Source organism: Panthera leo, chromosome B4, assembly GCF_018350215.1.
Source record: "Panthera leo isolate Ple1 chromosome B4, P.leo_Ple1_pat1.1, whole genome shotgun sequence".
Classification (NCBI taxonomy): domain Eukaryota; kingdom Metazoa; phylum Chordata; class Mammalia; order Carnivora; family Felidae; genus Panthera; species Panthera leo.
In genome coordinates, this window is record NC_056685.1 from 98,593,077 (window position 1) to 98,610,553 (window position 17,477).

The window sequence follows — 17,477 nt, forward strand, 5'->3', positions numbered from 1 at the left end:
TGGATGCTGCATTTATTTATATAACTATAAATATTCTTGAACTGTCTTCTGGGATAGTTACATCATCTGAAAATTGGTTCCTGTAAGGCAAGACTCTTATGCAGATTCTACCCAATGCCCCAGAAATTGATATTTTCCAGTGTGGCTAGTAGAAATAGGCTCCCTTCCTAGCCCTGTTTAAGTCTTAGCATTCTTTCCTCTGGTTTTTATAGGTAGTTCTTTCCCAGACCTAGGGTAGTTTCTTCACATGCATGCTGATTAATGCTCTGCTGAATTGATGGTGAGGACTCCTTGTAGATCACTATAGTTGTGTCACTATACGATTTTTACCACCCCGGTGCTATGTTCCTGCCTCCTTGGTCTCCCCACATTTTCAGCTCTGCCTCTGAATCAGCTGAATTCAGCTGTGTGAATCCATCAAGCTTCTCCTGGTTTCCCACACCTCAACCCCCCACTTCCCCTGCCATGACCTGGAAACTCACAGCAATAATGTGGAACAATTGTACAGCCTGAATCTTTTCCTCTCAAACCACAGCGGGCATTGATGTTAGTTGCCTGATGTTAGTACCTTGAAAACATTATTTCCTGTTATTTTTCCAAGTATTCTGGTTGTTTCAATGGGAATTTTTGGTGAGAAGTAGAGGTCACTTTTAAGCTAAGCCAATCCTGAAAATGGCACTGAGCTCCTATGAAGCCTCATTTGAGTGACAGAAAGGGCTGTCTTCTCCAAACTTACTCATCTGTATAAGATGTATACAATGACTCAAAGCAAGTCATTTTTATCAGAGAAGCACTGAACAAAGAGGTTAGCAGCTTCCATGCTCCCCCTCTATTCACCCTTTGCCCAATAACAGGACACTGTAAGTCTGGACACTCTTCTCAGGATAGATGTTGTCTGCAAAGAATATAGTTTGGCTACTGCTGGGAAAATTGAAAGAATAGAATCCAAATGTCAGGTGTACTGATAACAAGCAGAATGCAATATCCCTAATATGGCATCAAGACCAAGTTACAACCTTTATATAATCCTTTGACTCTCTCTCTTTTGTTTCCAGAAAAAAGGAACCTTTTCCCAAATAACCCTCCTCCCCTAGCATTGCTGCATCAGAATTGGAAGTTCACTCCTCACTGGCTAATTTACACATATGCTTAGGTAATTAGGAATGGGCGCATTCTTCCTATTGGTTCAACAACTATATCTTGCTTATGTTCTAAACAAAATAAGCCAAAAATTTCTTGCATTTACCATTGCAGATATTCATACTGAAGTTACAAGCAGTGTTTGCATTGTCACATCTAGTCCCTTTAATGAAACCAATACATTTTAAACCTACACATAGTCAATATTTACTTTTACCATTCCCAAAGCCAAAACAGATTCACAACTTAGATACATTAAACAAACAGAATTTTATGGAGTTGTCATTTATTCGTGAACCAAATTTTTAGACATGGTTTCCTAAAATATATACATGCTTGCAGTTGTATAGCTTATTAACTTTTTTAAACATTCAAAAGGAAAAGGATCTCTTTTGGATCTAGCTTAATTTCATTTTATTAAGTAGGAAACTAGAATTTATCTGTCAGAATTTATCTGTCAGTCTCTAAAGCCACAGACATGGTTAGAAGCAAAACTCATTTCTTAATTCTCAGTTCACTGTCCTTTTTATTACCCTTTGCTTTTTCTCAGGCAACCAAAGAGGCATTAAAATATATTTTGCAAAACTGTTGATTCTGGCTACACCTACGCCATGGGAAATAGTGACTAACACATCAGTTTATAAAATATGTTAATAAATTTTGTTAACCGAATTATAAAATAAATGAATTCAGAAAATTCATTTATGTTGTCAAAATCTATTTTAACTTTCCTTGGAGGATTTTGCTTTTCAAATGGAGGAAATCAGTATTCTCCCTTAATTCATTGAGGAAATAGAGAAAAATTCCCTTCTATCATTGTCACAAAGAAATAGTAATCTGCTTCACTTTTTTTCTCTCTCTCCCCATGTCTGGTTTTCCATAGGAGTCTTCTTCTTTTTGAATAACTTTGCTATTCTTTGCAACTAGACAAAAATAAAGATTCACCATATCTGTGTCAGGCATCTTTCTTCAGTAAACTCATTATGTCCTTAATCTCTATCCCTGTCTGTCTCTTGTGACTTAACAAAGGTAAGAATATGGTTAAGACCACAAAATTTGAAATGTGATCATAAATGAAGTAGAATATTTCTGATAAAAAGAAAGAAAATTTCATTATTGCTTTCCCTTATATTATGATTTTAATATCATTTGTATGATATGCCCATGGAGAAAATTTAAAGATATTTCATAAGTCATCTAAAAAATATAACTGTTTATGTTATATTCTCCTTTTGATTTATGAGAATTAACAGTGAGGAAAAACTAGTTAGGACTCAGGAGAGCAGACTTAACAAAATAGTTGTTTAATAGTAAAAATTAAGGAAAAAAACACAATAAATAGCATGCATTCATTTTTGATAGCATGATAAAGATTAGACCTGTTCTCATAATGCATTATTTCCATAAAGTTGTTTTACATATTTTATTTTAAAATTCCTTTCCTTATAGGTAGTTTGGGCCAATTCATATAAAGTCGGTTGTGCAATTACAATGTGTCCTACACTTGGGAACCATGAAACTGCCATATATGTATGCAACTATGGACCTGCGTAAGTTATTTTGCTATTCAAAATATTTTAAATTAAAATACATGTTAAGAATTGTTTCCAAAATAGAACCTTATACTAAAGAGACAAGTATATTTTTGATAAGTGAAGTCTCGTGCTCGCTTCGGCAGCACATATACTAAAATTGATAAGTGAAGTCTCTCTCTATAACACTACTCAAAAGAAATACATTAAAATAGAAGGTGGTGAGAGAATATTACCTTATGTAAAAAAATTATACCTGTCATGAAATAATTAAACTTGAGAGTGAATATTATGGAAACTTTAAAGTTTAAAAAAAAAAAAAGATAACAAAATACATTGTCACAGTAATATCTAAATATTTGGAACACAAAATAGGGTGGCAGAGGCTTATCTAGTGTAACATACTGGGGAAGAGTAAATGATTGAGAATGACAGTGAAAAGCATAGTTTTCTAGGAAAAGAATATCATAATTTTTAATTGCCTTGCTGATAACTTTATATCTAAATGGAAATAGAACATTAGCCTAAGGGGAATCCCAAACAATGAAATTCTGGAACTCTTATCCCAATACATAGAAACATGAAAGAAGATAAAAATCAGTTAGTAGTTCATCTCTTTTAACAAACAAAATTTTAAAAACAAAATGTACAAAAAAATGAAAACACAGGTAAAGAATAAATATATATAATTTGCAAAAACAATCTGATATGTGCAAAAATTGCTATGGAGAGGTACAAAATGTGTACATCTCTTTCTGTATTTTCTATGGTTCTCTCTCAGTTAAAAATAAAAACAAGAATGACAAATACACACCCTTAAAACTTGGGGCAGAGTACAATTTTTATAAATACCAGAGAAATTGCAGAACCACTGAATGCTTATTTATTACCATTCAAAATAGAATACACAGAGAAAAAAGAATCCAAAAAAGATAAAAAGAGCATCAGTTATCTGTGAGATAAGTTTAGGGAGAAATGGTTTCCTGAAAGACAGGGACAGAAAAATATTTGAAGAAATATGGCCCAAAACTTTCCAAGCTTAAGGAAAATTATAAACTCACTGACCCAAGAAGGCTAACAAATCCCAAATCTGCAGAAAGGAAACTACACCAACTCACCTTAAAATAAAAAATTTCAAAACCACTAATAAGAGAAAATTTTAAAAGCAACCAGACAACTAAGACATGTTACATACAGAGGAAAAGATAAGGATGATAGATTTTTCAGTGGAAATAATGTCAGAGACAGAACAGCAATATCTTTAAATACTGGAAGAAAAAAAAAACTGTCCACTGAAAATTTTATATCTTTTGAAAATCTTTCAAAATTAACAAACCATTGGAAATGGTAACCACATGGGTAATATATAGGATGTTTTTCTTATTATTTAACTCTCTTTCAAAGATAATTATTTAATTAAAGATAACAGCAGTATATTGTGAGAGTTACAACTACATAAAATTAAAATATGTGAGAACTGTAACACAAAGGTTAAAAGAGAAAAATGGAAGTATATTAAAGTTCTTCTACTCTACATTAAATGCAATAATTTAACTTGACTGTGTTAAGTAGAAGATACATATTATAAACCCTAAAGTAACTACTTAAATAATAAAACAAACAGCTATAGCAAAGACACCAGCAAAGCATGTAAAATTAGATTTCAAAATATTCAATTAATACAAAGAAAGGCAGAAAAAGAGGAAAAGGGAACAACAAACAGATGAGACAAACAGAATAAATAAAATGATAGCCTCAACCTAACTTGAATCAATAATCACATCAAATGTAAATGGTATACCCAAAATAAAAGGAGGAGATTGCAAGATTGGATAAGAACTCAAGAACCAATTATATTCTGCCTGCAGGAGCACATTTTATTTCTTTTAAGATTTTATTTTTAAGTAATCTTTACACCCAATGTGGGGTTCTAACTCAGAACCCTGAGATCTAGAGTTACATGCTCCACTGACTGACACAGCCAGGCACCCCTATGAAAGCACACTTTAAATATAAAGACGGAAATAACAAGAAATCAACCACAAGAAAAAGTCTGTAAAGAACATAAATATACAGAGGTTAAATAATATCCTACTAAACAACAAATGAGTCAAATAAGAAATCAAAGGGGAAATACAAAAAATACATGGAGACAAATGAAAATGAAAACACAACAGTCCAAAACCTTTGGGATGCAGCAAAAGCTGCTCTAAGATGGACATTTATAATAATACAAACCTACTGCAAGAAGCAAGAAAAATCTCAAATAAATAACCTAACCTTTACTTAAAGGAGCTCAAAAAGAAAAGAAACAGGGGCACATGGGTAGCTCAGTTGGTTAAGCATCTGATTCTTGATTTCTGCTCAGGTCATGATCCCAGGGTTGTGTGATTAAGCCCCGCATCAGGCTCTGTGCTGAGCTTGGAGCCTGCTTGGGACTCTCTCCCTCTCTCTCTGCCCCTCCCCTACTCACAGTCTCTCTTTCTCTCTCAAAATAAATAAATAAACGTTTAAAAAAGAAAAAGAAAAAACCCCAAAACATCAGAAGGAAAGATATAATAAAGATTAGGGCAGAAATACACAAAATAGAAACTAAAAAAAAAAAAGGAAAGAAAGAAAAAAAGAATGAAAGAAAGAAAGACACACAATAGAACAAATTTATGAAACTAGAATCTGGTTCTTTGAAAAGATAACCAAAATTGATAAACCTTTAGTTGGACTCACTGAAAAAAAAAAAAAAGAGAGTGGCAGTACTCAAATAAAATCATAAATGAAAGAGAATAAATAACAAATGATACCATAGACATATAAAAAATTCTAAGAGAATATTATGAAAAATTATATACCAACAAATTGGACAACCTAGAAGAAGTGAATAAATTCCTAGAAACATATAACCTACAAAAACTGAATCAGGAAGAAGTAGAAAATTTGATCAGATTGATTATCAGAAATGAAATTGAATCAGTAATCAAAAAACTCCCCAAAAAACAAAAGTTCAGAACCAGATGACTTCACAGGTGAATTCTCCCAAACATTTAAAGAAGTAATTCTTTGTCTTCTCAAACTATTCCAAAAAATAGAAAAAGGAAAATTTTAAAATTCATTCAATGAGGCTACTACCTTGATAGAAAAACCAGATAAAGACATCACAAAAAAAGGAGTACTGTAGGACAATATCTCTGATGAACACAGATGCAAAAATTCTCAACAAAATATTAGCAAACCAAACCCAACAATACATTTAAAAATCATTCACCATGATCAAGTGAGATTTATTCCTGGGATGCAAAGGTGGTTCAATATTCACAAATCAATTAACATGATATATCACATCAATAAGAGAAAGGATGAAAAACATATGATCATTTCAATAGATGCAGAAAAAACATTTGACAAAGTACAACATCCATTCATGATAAAAAACCCTCAACAAAGTAGGTTTAGAGGGAACAGACGCCAACATAACAAAGGCCATATATGAAAAACCCACAGCTAATATCATACTCAATGGTAAAAAACGGAGAGTTTTCCCCCTAAGATCAGAAACAAGACAAGAATGTCCACTCTCACCACTTTTATTCAACATAGACACAGCAATCAGGAAGAAAAAGAAATAAAAGGAATCCAGATTGGTAAGGAAGAAGTAAAACTTTCATTATTTGCATATGTCATGATATTATATATAGAAAACCCTAAACTCCACCAAAAAAACTACTAGAACTGATAAATGAATTCAGTAAGGTTGCAGGATACAAAATCAATGTAGAGAAATTCATTGCATTTCTATACACTAATAATAAAGTAGCAGAAAGAGAAATTAAGAAAACAATCCAATTTACAGTTTCACCAAAAATAATGAAATATCTAGGAATAAATTTAACCAAGGAGGTGAAAGACTATAAAACATTGATGAAAGAAATCGAAGACAACAGAAATAAATGGAAAGATATTCCATGCTCATGAATTGAAAGAACAAGTATTGTTAAAAATGTCTATACTACCCAAAGCATCTATAGGCTTAATGCAATCCCTATCAAAATACCAATAGCATTTTTCACAAAAGTAGAACAAATAATGCTAAAGTTTGTACAGAACCACAGAAGATATCAAATAGTCAAAGCAATCTTGAAAAAGAATAAAAATGGAAGTATCACAATCCTAGATTTCAAGATCTATTACAAACCTATAATAATCAAAACAGCATGGTACTGACACAAAAACAGACACAAAGATCAATAGAAGAGAATAGGGAGCCCCAAAAGAAACCCATGATTATACGGTCGATTAATCTTTGACAAAGAAGACAAGAATATGCAATGGAAAAAAGACAGTCCCTTCAACAAATGGTGCTGAGAAAGCTGGACAGCTACATGCAAAAAAAAAAAAAAAAAAAAAAAAAAAAGAAAAAAAAATTACACTGGACCACTTTCTTACACCATATACAAAAATAAACTTAAAATGGATTAAGGACCTAAATGTGAGACATGAAACCATTAAAATCCTGTAAGAGAACATAGGCAGTAATTTTTCTGACATTGGTCATAGCAACATTTTTCTAGATATGTCTCCCAAGGCAAGGGAAACAAAAGTAAAAATAAACTATTGGGACTATATAAAAATAAAAAGCTTCAGCTCAGTTAAGGAAATAATCAACAAAACTAAAAGACAACTTACTGAATGGGAGAAAGATATTTGGAAATGACATATGTGATAAAGGATTAGTATCCAAAATGTATACAGAACTTATACAAGTCAACACACAAAAACAAATAATCCAATTAAAAGTGGGTCAAACAGGGGCACCTGAGTGGCTCAGTAAGTTAAGCATCCAACTTCAGGTCAGGTCATAATCTCATAGTTTGTGAGTTCTAGAGTTCTAGCCCCATATCAGGCTCTCTGCTGTCAGCACAGAGCCCACTTCAGATCCACTGTCCCCCTACCCTCTGCCCCTCCCCTGCTTGTGTGTGCATTTGCACGCACTCTTTTATTCCCAAAAATAAATAAACATTAACAAAAATAAAAATGGGTCAAAGACATGAATAGACATTTCTCCAAAGAAGACATACACATGTCCAAAAGACATATGAAAAGATGCTCAACATCACTTATCATCAGGGAAATGCAAATCAAAACCACAATGAGGTATCACCTCACACCTGTCAGAATGGCTAATATAACAAACTAATGAAACAACAAGTATTGGTGAGGATGTGAAGAAAAAGGAACCCTCATGCACTGTTGGTGAGAATGCAAACTGCTATAGCTACTGTGGAAAACAGAATTACCATATGATCCAGTAATTCCACTATGGGGTATTTATCCAAAGAACATGTAAACAGTAATTCAAAAATATATATGTATCCCTATGTTTATTGCAGCATTATTTACAATAGCGAAATTATGGAAGCAACCCAGCTGTCCATCAATTGATGAATGGATAAAGAAGCCATATATATATAATGGAATATTACTCAGCCATAAAAAAGAATAAAATCTTGCCACTTGCAAGAACATGGATGGATTTAGACAGTATAATGCTAAGTGAAATAAGTCATCCAGAGAAAGAAAAATATCATATGATTTCACATTTATGGAATCTAAGAAACAAAACAAAGAAAAAAAGGGACAAACCAAAAAAACAGATTCTTAACAACAGAGAACATACTAATGGTTACTAGAGGGGAAGTAGGTGGAGGAATGGGAATAGGAAGGAATTAAAAGAGTACACTTTTCATGATAAACACTGAGTAATGTATAGTGATTATTGAATCACTATATTATACATATATGTATAATATACATATAATGTACATTATATATGTATAATCACTATATTATACATCTGAAATTAATATAACCCTGCATGTTGACTACACCTGGAATTTACATAAATAAATAAATATATACATACATACATAAATACAATTAAAATAAATCAAAAAACAAACAAAAATAGATTAAAAGTACAAGAATGGAAAAAGGTTTACTATGCTAACATTAGGTAAAAGAAAGCAGCAGCATCTATATTAATAACAGATAATGTGGATTATAGAGCAAAGAATAATACCAGAAATAAAGAAGGTCATTTCAAAATGACAGTAGGGTTAATCAAGAAGCAACCTGAATGAAATGGAAAAGTTCCTCCAGGAACACAAACTGCAAAGGATAAATGAAATCAAGGAAAACCACAGAGCAGTATCTCTTATGAACATAGGTACAAAATTATAAACAAAATTTAGCATTTGAATCCAACAATATAGTAAAAGCATAATACACCTTGTCCAAATAGAATTTATTCCAGGAATATAAGGGTGATGTAGCATTCTAAATACATCCATCACTGTAATTCACCATAGAAATCAACCTAAAAATAAAGATCACATGATCATCTCAACAGATTGAGAAAAAGCCAAACATTCATTCCTGATAAAAGCTCTCAGCAAGCTGGAAACAGAAGGGAACTTCCTAAACCTAATAAAGGGCATCTGTGAAAAACCTATATATAATATTATACCAATAGTAAAACACTTTTTGCAAAGTACCAAAGAGTAAATATGCTAGGCTTTGCATGCCATATACATTCTGTTACCTTCATCTTTGTTTTTATTTTGTTTTAAAAAGTCCATTAAGAATTAAAAAAAAAAAAAAATTCTTTGCTTGCAGACTACACAAAAGCAGGCCAGATTTGGCCTATGTGTCATACTTTGCTGACTTCTGGTCTATAGGTCTATATAAAAAAAATCTAATGGAATCTATGAAAATTCTTCTAAAACTATTAAGTAAATTTAGCAATTTTTCAGGATATAAGATCAATATACAAAAACTCAATTACATGTCCATATACTAGCAATAAACAATCATAAATTGAATTAAAATAACTACCATTTATAACTGCATCAAAAATATAAATTATCTAGGGATAAATCTGGCAGAAGATACAAAAGACCTATATACTGGAAACTACACAATATTCATGACAGGGGTATCTGGGTGACTCATTTGGTTAAGTGTCCCACTTGATTTCAGCTCAGGTCATGATCTCACCATTCGTGGGATTGGCCCCCCCACTGGGCTTTGCACTGAGAGCACAGAGCCTGCTTGTAATTCTCTCTTCCCACTCCCCTGGTTGTGCAATGTGTACATGCTCTCTCTCAAAATTAATAAATAAACATTTAAAAAAATATATTCATGACAGAAATTAACAAAGAAACAATGGGAGAGATTATACCTTATTAATGGATTAAAAGACTCAATATTGTTAAGATGCGATTTTCACTGAATTGACCTATAAATTCAGTACAATCCCAATAAAAATTCCAGATTTTTATTGTAGAAATTGACAGACTGATCATAAAATTCTTATGGAAACGAAAAGGACTTAGAATAGCCAAATCAATGCTGAAAAAAATTGTAGAGCTAACATTATGTTTTTCAGAATTATTAAAGCTAGAATAATCACAACATTGTGATATTAATGTAAAATTAAATTAGATCAGTGGAACAGAATGTAGAGTTCAGAAATAAACCCCATACATGGTTGTTCACATATGTTCAACTAATTTTCCAAAAATGCACAAAGACAATGCAATGTAAAAAAGATTTTTAAACAAATGGTTCTGGAACAGTTTATCATCCATATATAAAAAACAAAAATAAACTTAGATCTACACAACACACAACCTATAATAATGAACTCAAAACGGATCATAGACCTAAATGTTCCAACCCAAAACTGTTGGAAGAAAACACAGATGAAGCCTTTGTGACCTTAAGATAGCCCCCAATTTTTTTTAGCTATCACATCAAAGCCATGATCCATAAAGGAACAAATTGATAAATTGGGTTTAATTAACATTTAAAATTAATGTTTTTCAAAGACACTGGTAAGAAAATGAAAAAACATGCCTCAGGGAGAAAATGTTTGTAAAGCATCTATAATAAAGATTGAGAATATGCAATGAACTCTCACAATTCAATATTAGGAAAACTTAAAATTTAAATTTTTTTTATTTATTTTTTTTTTAATTTTTTAATGTTTATTTATTTTTGAGACAGAGAGAGACAGAGCATGAATGGGGGAGGGTCAGAGAGAGGGAGACACAGAATCCGAAACAGGCTCCAAGCTATCAGCACAGAGCCCGACGCGGGGCTTGAACCCACGGACCGCGAGATCATGACCCGAGCCGAAGTCGGCCACCCAACCGACTGAGCCACCCAGGCGCCCCTTAAATTTTTTTTAAATGGACAAAAGATTAACAGGGAAGAAATGCAGATGGCAAATAAGCACAAGAAAAAATTCTCAACATCATTAATCATTAGGGAAACACACATTAAAACTACAATGAATACCACTACACAATTAGAATGGCTAAGGACTGGCCAATCCAAATCCAGACAAGGAAGTAAAGCAATTAGAATTCTCAAGACTGCTGGCAAAAATATAGTGTTACAACTACTTTGTAAAACCTGTGTGGTAGTTACATAAAAAGTTAAATATGCACCTAGCACATGATCTATTCATTTCACTTCTAGGTATTTATCCAAGGAAATGTAGGTCCACATAAAGACTTGTAGAATAATGTTCAAAGTGTGCACAGTAACTTTATTTGTAATAGTCAAAATCTGTAATAACCCAAATGTCCATCAACAGTTGAATAAATAAATTGCAGCATATTCTTTAATGGAATACTACTACTCATGTTATTAATGTTTTTCTTTGTGTACTCTAGGTACGTAATACTTTTCAAAGTCTTCCACAGATACAGAGATGGGTGTGGGGTGGAGAAGAGGTTTCTTAAATGTAACAATTTACCTTACTGAAAAGCAGGCATAATAGTTGCAAATCTTTTTGGTACCTCATCAAACCGAACTACGTAAGAACTAGTGTATTGTATATAAAGCATGTTTCCACTTGCAATTTAAATTGTATTTATTCTATTTATAAAATCAAGAGATAATCACAGTGTTTACTACAAAAACTTTGTGGCTATCCCATGCATAATTATATTGGATTCACACCTAATTTGTATTCTATAAAATATTCAAGAATATAACTGTTGTGTGGATTAGGGACATCTGTAAAGAACAGTTCTAATGGTTTCATTTTACAAAATAAAGGAGCATAAACTTGGGACAAAAATTGTTATTTTTCCTTTTAAACATTCATGAGTGAGTGACCAAAACAACGTGCATAAATTCATGCACAAATTTAGAGAAATTAATAGCCCTTTGGCTAACCAATGGTTCTCTTTTTTTACAGAGGAAATTTTCCAAATAGGCCCCCTTACACTAGAGGAGTATCCTGCTCTTTGTGTGCAAAAGAAGAAACCTGCGAAAACAAGCTCTGCCGTAAGCAAAAAGGAAAAAAAAAATTCATTTTATTCTGAGAGCAAAGTTTCCATGAATTAATTGTATTTTAAAATTTGGATCCTCAAGTGTATAGAGAGTTATTGACAAGATTTGATTGCTGCTATATGATGATATAAATCATTTGTCATAAATTATGTTTAAATTTTTTTAATGTTTATTTTTGAGACAGAGAGTGGGAGAGAGACAGAGCATGAGTGGGGGAGGGTCAGAGAGGGAGGGAGACACAGAATCCAAAGCAGGCTCCAGGCTCTGAGCTGTCAGCACAGAGCCTGATGCGTGACTTGAAACCACTAGCTGTGAGATCATGACCTGAGCTGAAGTCAGAAGCTCAAACTAGTGAGCCACCCAGGCATCCCATGAACTAATTATCATATTTAAATTCAGATGATCCCTCCTTTCTTCACTGATTATTTTTCCTTTCAAGCTAAAGGACAGAAAGGAGTAAGATATAAGTATGATCCAGTTTGCTACTATACTCAAAATAACTATTCGTTGAGGTATATTTGTATTTGCTTCTAATCACCTCCTTTTATTAGTTATTGTTAAAATAGTGGCTCATTCAGAAGTAATGCATTAACCGATGTCCAAATGAATTGCGATTTAAAGCTACTATGTTTCTCTTCCATTATCAGCCTTTTGGTTCTCACAACAGAGGATTTTTTTTAAGGATAAGTGCCTATATTCTGTATTGAAAAAGAATTTTGAGTGAAACGGGAAGAGAGATGACCTGAAAATTGTGAGGAGGAGGGGGATTAGGAAGGAGAAGAGTAGGAAGAGAAGATTTGGTGCCACAAAAGAAGACACAAAAAGAATCCATATTAAATGATTCATTTATATAAAGTTCAAAAATCAGCCAAACTAATCTACCTTTGGCATTTGGAGTCAGGATATGGTTACCTTTAGAGAGGAAAGAGGAATTAGTTGAGTAGAAGAGGATGCAAGAATGACTTTCTACACCTATGCTATGGTGATCTACATCTGTTCACTTTGTAATAATTTATCAATCTTTCCATTTATGAGGTACGCATACTTCCATATTCATATTATACTTCAGTTAAACAATGAGTCGGAAGTATGGCCTCTCTAATTTTAAATTTCATTCAAAGCAGCTTAAAACATAAATTGATTATATATCTCCTACTTGAAAATTAATATTTTTTAATTAAAAGGGCATAAAAATAACAGTGATACGTATCGCTCTTCTTTTTCAAATTTCATTTAAATTCAAGTTAGTTAATGTATTGTGTAATAATGGTTTCAGGAGTAGTATTTAGTGATTCATCCGTTACATATTTAACACCCAGTGTTCTTCCCAAAAAGTGCGCTCCTCAATGCCCATCACCCATTTATCCCACCTCCCACTCAACACCCGGCCAGCAAGCCTCAGTTTGTTCTCTGTATTTAAGAGTCTCTTATGGTTTGCTTCCCTCTCTGTTTTTATCTTATTTTCCCTTCCCTTCCCCTATGTGCATCTGTTTTGTTTCTTAAGTTCCACATATGAATGAAATCATATGATATTTACCTTTCTGTGACTGACTTTTTTCACTTAGCATAATACATTCCAGTTCCATCCATGTTGTTGCAAATGGCAAGATTTCATTCTTTTTGATCCCTGAGTAATATTCCATTATATATGTGTATATGCATATATATATGTATATATATGTATATACGTATACATATATGTGTGTGTGTATGTGTATATACATATATATATGTATATATATATATATACATATATATATGTATATACATATACCACATCTTCTTTATCCATTCATCAGTAGATGGACATTTGGACTCTTTCCATAATTTGGCACTTTCTCTCTCTTTTTTTTTTTTACTTCTCCTTCCTGTCCAGTATGTAGGCCACTGTTATTTCTCACCTGAACTAGTAGTTTCCCACTTCTCCTCTTCTCCAAATTGTTTTACAGAAAATCGAGATCAAATCACTTAAAAAAAATTTTTTTTTAATGTTTATTTATTTTTGAGACAGAGGGAGACAGAACATGAGTTGGGGAGGGGCATAGAGAGAGGGAGACACAGAATCTGAAACAGGCTCTGGGCTCTGAGCTGTCAGCACAGAGCCCGATGTGGGGCTTGAACCCACGAACCGTGAGATCATGACCCAAGCCAAAGTTGGACGCTTAACCGACTGAGCCACCCAGGCACCCCCAAATCACTTTTCTTAAAATTCCTCAATTTCTTCTTACTCCAATTAGAGAAAAATATGACTGTCTTCCAAGATCAACAAGCCCAGGCATGATCGTTCTGGCTCTTCCTTTTCTCCCCTACCATTTTTTGTTATCCTCCTTTTGACACACTAAGCTCCATGAACACCACCCTCAAATACTCCATCCTCTTTCTGAAATCTCCAGCATCTGGATCACCTGTGGTTCTGTTTCTAGTTCCAAGATTGTTTTGTTTTCTTTTGGTTTTGGTAATATGCTCTGTTTGTTGGTGTGGTGACTTGTCTTTAAAGATGGCCAATAATGATTCCTCTCCTCCTTATACATATGCCACTCCTCCCAAAAAAGTGGAGACTATTTCTCCTCCCCTTGAATAAGGCCTTCATGTTGTGCCAGTTCTGGGCCTACCCTTTAGAGGAGACTTGGCAACTTAGGTTTTTGTTCTGATGGAAGCTCCCAGCATTTCCAGAAATTCGTCCCCTCCTGCTGGAGAGGTCACACTGAGAAAAGCCTCGGAAGAGGACAGGTCATCTTTCTGTTTCAACCCCGGTTGCACTCCAGCTATAGGCAGCTATGTCTTTGAGACCCGATGACATTACATGGAGCAGAATAATTGCCTGCCAGAGTCAGCCAATCCAGATAATTGTAAGAAATAATAACAAATTGTTATTGTTTTAAGCTCTTTAATTCGGGAAGTTTGCTTCATAGCAGTACATTACAAAAACACTTGGTATACGCCTATTAAGTTTCTTTTAAACATCTAACAACATGTGTAAAACAAAAATGTAGAGTTCTCCTTTTCCTCTGCTGAACAGAAAGAGTCGGGGTTGTTCACCTTAATCCAAACACAACTTAGTCAACGCTGGCTTAGAATTCATGTAAGGGTTTGGCCCTGTTCTACGGGTGTAGACTTCTAGGGCTTTCCACTGTTTGACCCTGTTCTAAGGGTAGACTTCTAGGACTTTCCACTGAGACACTGGTGTGTTCAATGTTGCCTTTTCCTAATGGGTTCTGAATTCCAATGCTTATTGCTTTAGCACTCTGAAATTACTGAAAAATCTGCTTTGCTTTCCAGAGAATTTCACCCTAGGATTTTAGCCTCCTGCCCCTCATAGCTTCCAAATTAAACAAATAGTTTGAGTACAAAATGGCCATCTCTTTGGCTCATTTCCTCTCCTCCACCTTTACCTTTCACCCAGATCTTGAACTACTCAATTCTCCAATTTTCTCTCTCTAGTCTTACAAGACTAACAAAAGCTCTGCTGGTTCTATTTCCCAAACATCAACCTCTGCCTGGGCAAAGCCCAGATTTTTAGCCCTATACCTGTGCCCCAAATGAACAAATGGCTCCAGAGAAAAAAGCAGCTTTCATAACACCAGCCCATCTCTCCGTGGATCTACAGCTCTAAAATCTTGACCCTCCAGTCTTTGTTGCTTTAGGAAATCTCTGAGGCTCTTAAACACTTTCTTGTTGTACTTTATCTGGATTTTCTAGTTGTGCTTAATGAGGACTTTTGTCTGTCATACGTTTCTACATCCCAAGATTCCAGCAGTTATTAACAATGGGTTTCCAAGAGAGCACCACACAGCTTCAAAGTCTATGTTAACATTTGCTGTCTGGTAGGAGCTGTTTTCCCAACTTGTTTCTTTTCTAAATTATTCAGAAATTACTTGGCTCTTCTTGGACCTCTGCTCTTGCAAATTAATGTTAGGATAAGCTTATCAATTCCACAGAAGACCTTGAAATTTTGGTTGGAATTACATTGAATCTATAGATAAATTGGGAAAGAAACATCTTTGCTCTGGTTTCCACTTGTTTAAAGCCTATGATTTTTGATTTGTGCCTTTTCTCTTTTATGTTGATCAGTGTTTATATAAACTCAATTTTTAGTTTTGCTGACTTCCTTTTTGAGAGACGGGAGGAGATATAGCATAAGGGCTAAATGTATAGGTCTTAGAGTCAGATGGCTTAACTCAGAAGGTGAGTGATTTGTCCCCAAGTTAAAGAAGTTCTCAATAAACTTTGGCTACTATTATAGTTAAGGCCTCATTATTTTCTATCATTTGACCTAGTTTGTGTTTTTCATAGCACTAATCACTCTCTGCAATGATAAACTTTATTCATTTTTATTTATTGATTTTAAAATTGATGATAGATTTTTCTCCCCTTACTTTTCTGTAAGGAAACTTTATTTTTTCCTGATAACTATTTATACCCAAAGCCTATAATTATGTTCGATACATAGTAGACACTGAAAAAGTGAATGAATGAATAAAAAATAAACAAATGAATTCCTAAAAAATGCAGGAGCTTGTTAAAGACAGGGAAAAGAAAAAATGATGAGGGAAAGACATAGAGCAAATTTTGGAACAAGAACCACACCAGAAAGGAATGAAATATTTAATGGAGGGCTCTGGGTACTAAAAAGTCAACATGAAAGAATTACATTCTTTTTCAGGGAATAAAGGCCATGGCAGAGTGCCACAAGTAAAGTTAACTCCTTTATATAGTTTTGTTGAGTTTAGGCTTTTTTGCCTTCAACATGAGAGCTGCTCTAGAAATATCTGTTGACATGACTGCTGGCAGGGATACCATATAGATTTTTAACCACTGTGGGATTGGGGGAGGAAGCTTTAATTTTCTTAAGTTAAACTAAGTTTAAAGCTAAACTAAGTTTCCTAAGTTTATTATCTTATTTAAAAGGCCAGAAAAGCAAGTGAATGTCTTTAATTCTCTAATATTTTTCTATCTTAGGTAATAAAGAACTTGATAAGACTGAAAGTACGTTATCAAACTATTTCAATATTGATTCAATTACTTCCTCCCCTTGAAACTAAATGGAGCTTTTAACTGTTGTGTTTTATTGACAGAATATCCAAATTGGAGTCCACAAGGGAAGGCACCTCAGCAGATATCATGTAATTCATTGTGCCTAGTTTCTGTTCTTCTAAGACTATTTTAATCATCATTTACATACAAGAAAAATTCTCAGACATGACAATAAATGAATAGTTTATGGCTAAATGTAACTCTCATCAGTTTAATTCTTAAAATTTCTACACTTTTGTCTGTTATCCGAGTTTAATGTCTGATTTTAACAAAAGCGTATTGTAGTATAGAAGGGTTACAACAAAAAAAGGTTTTTTTAAAAAAATTATGCTGAGTGAAATAAGTCACTCAGAGAAGGGCAGATATATGCTTCACTTATATGTGGATCTTGAGAAACTTAACAGAAGACTATGG

At 33.6% G+C, this 17,477-nt stretch overlaps 1 protein-coding gene across 1 annotated transcript in view; it reads left to right on the plus strand.

The window, feature by feature from the left end:
* Window positions 1–17,258, plus strand: part of GLIPR1L1 (GLIPR1 like 1) — a 36,073-nt gene extending 18,815 nt beyond the window's left edge. The window contains exons 3-6 of the mRNA XM_042944644.1: window positions 2,590–2,690; window positions 11,935–12,023; window positions 16,989–17,015; window positions 17,105–17,258. Of these exons, the coding sequence (XP_042800578.1) occupies window positions 2,590–2,690; window positions 11,935–12,023; window positions 16,989–17,015; window positions 17,105–17,196 (309 nt within the window). The 3' untranslated portion in view covers window positions 17,197–17,258. The remainder of the gene's footprint in view (window positions 1–2,589; window positions 2,691–11,934; window positions 12,024–16,988; window positions 17,016–17,104) is intronic.
* Window positions 17,259–17,477: the final 219 nt, after the last annotated feature.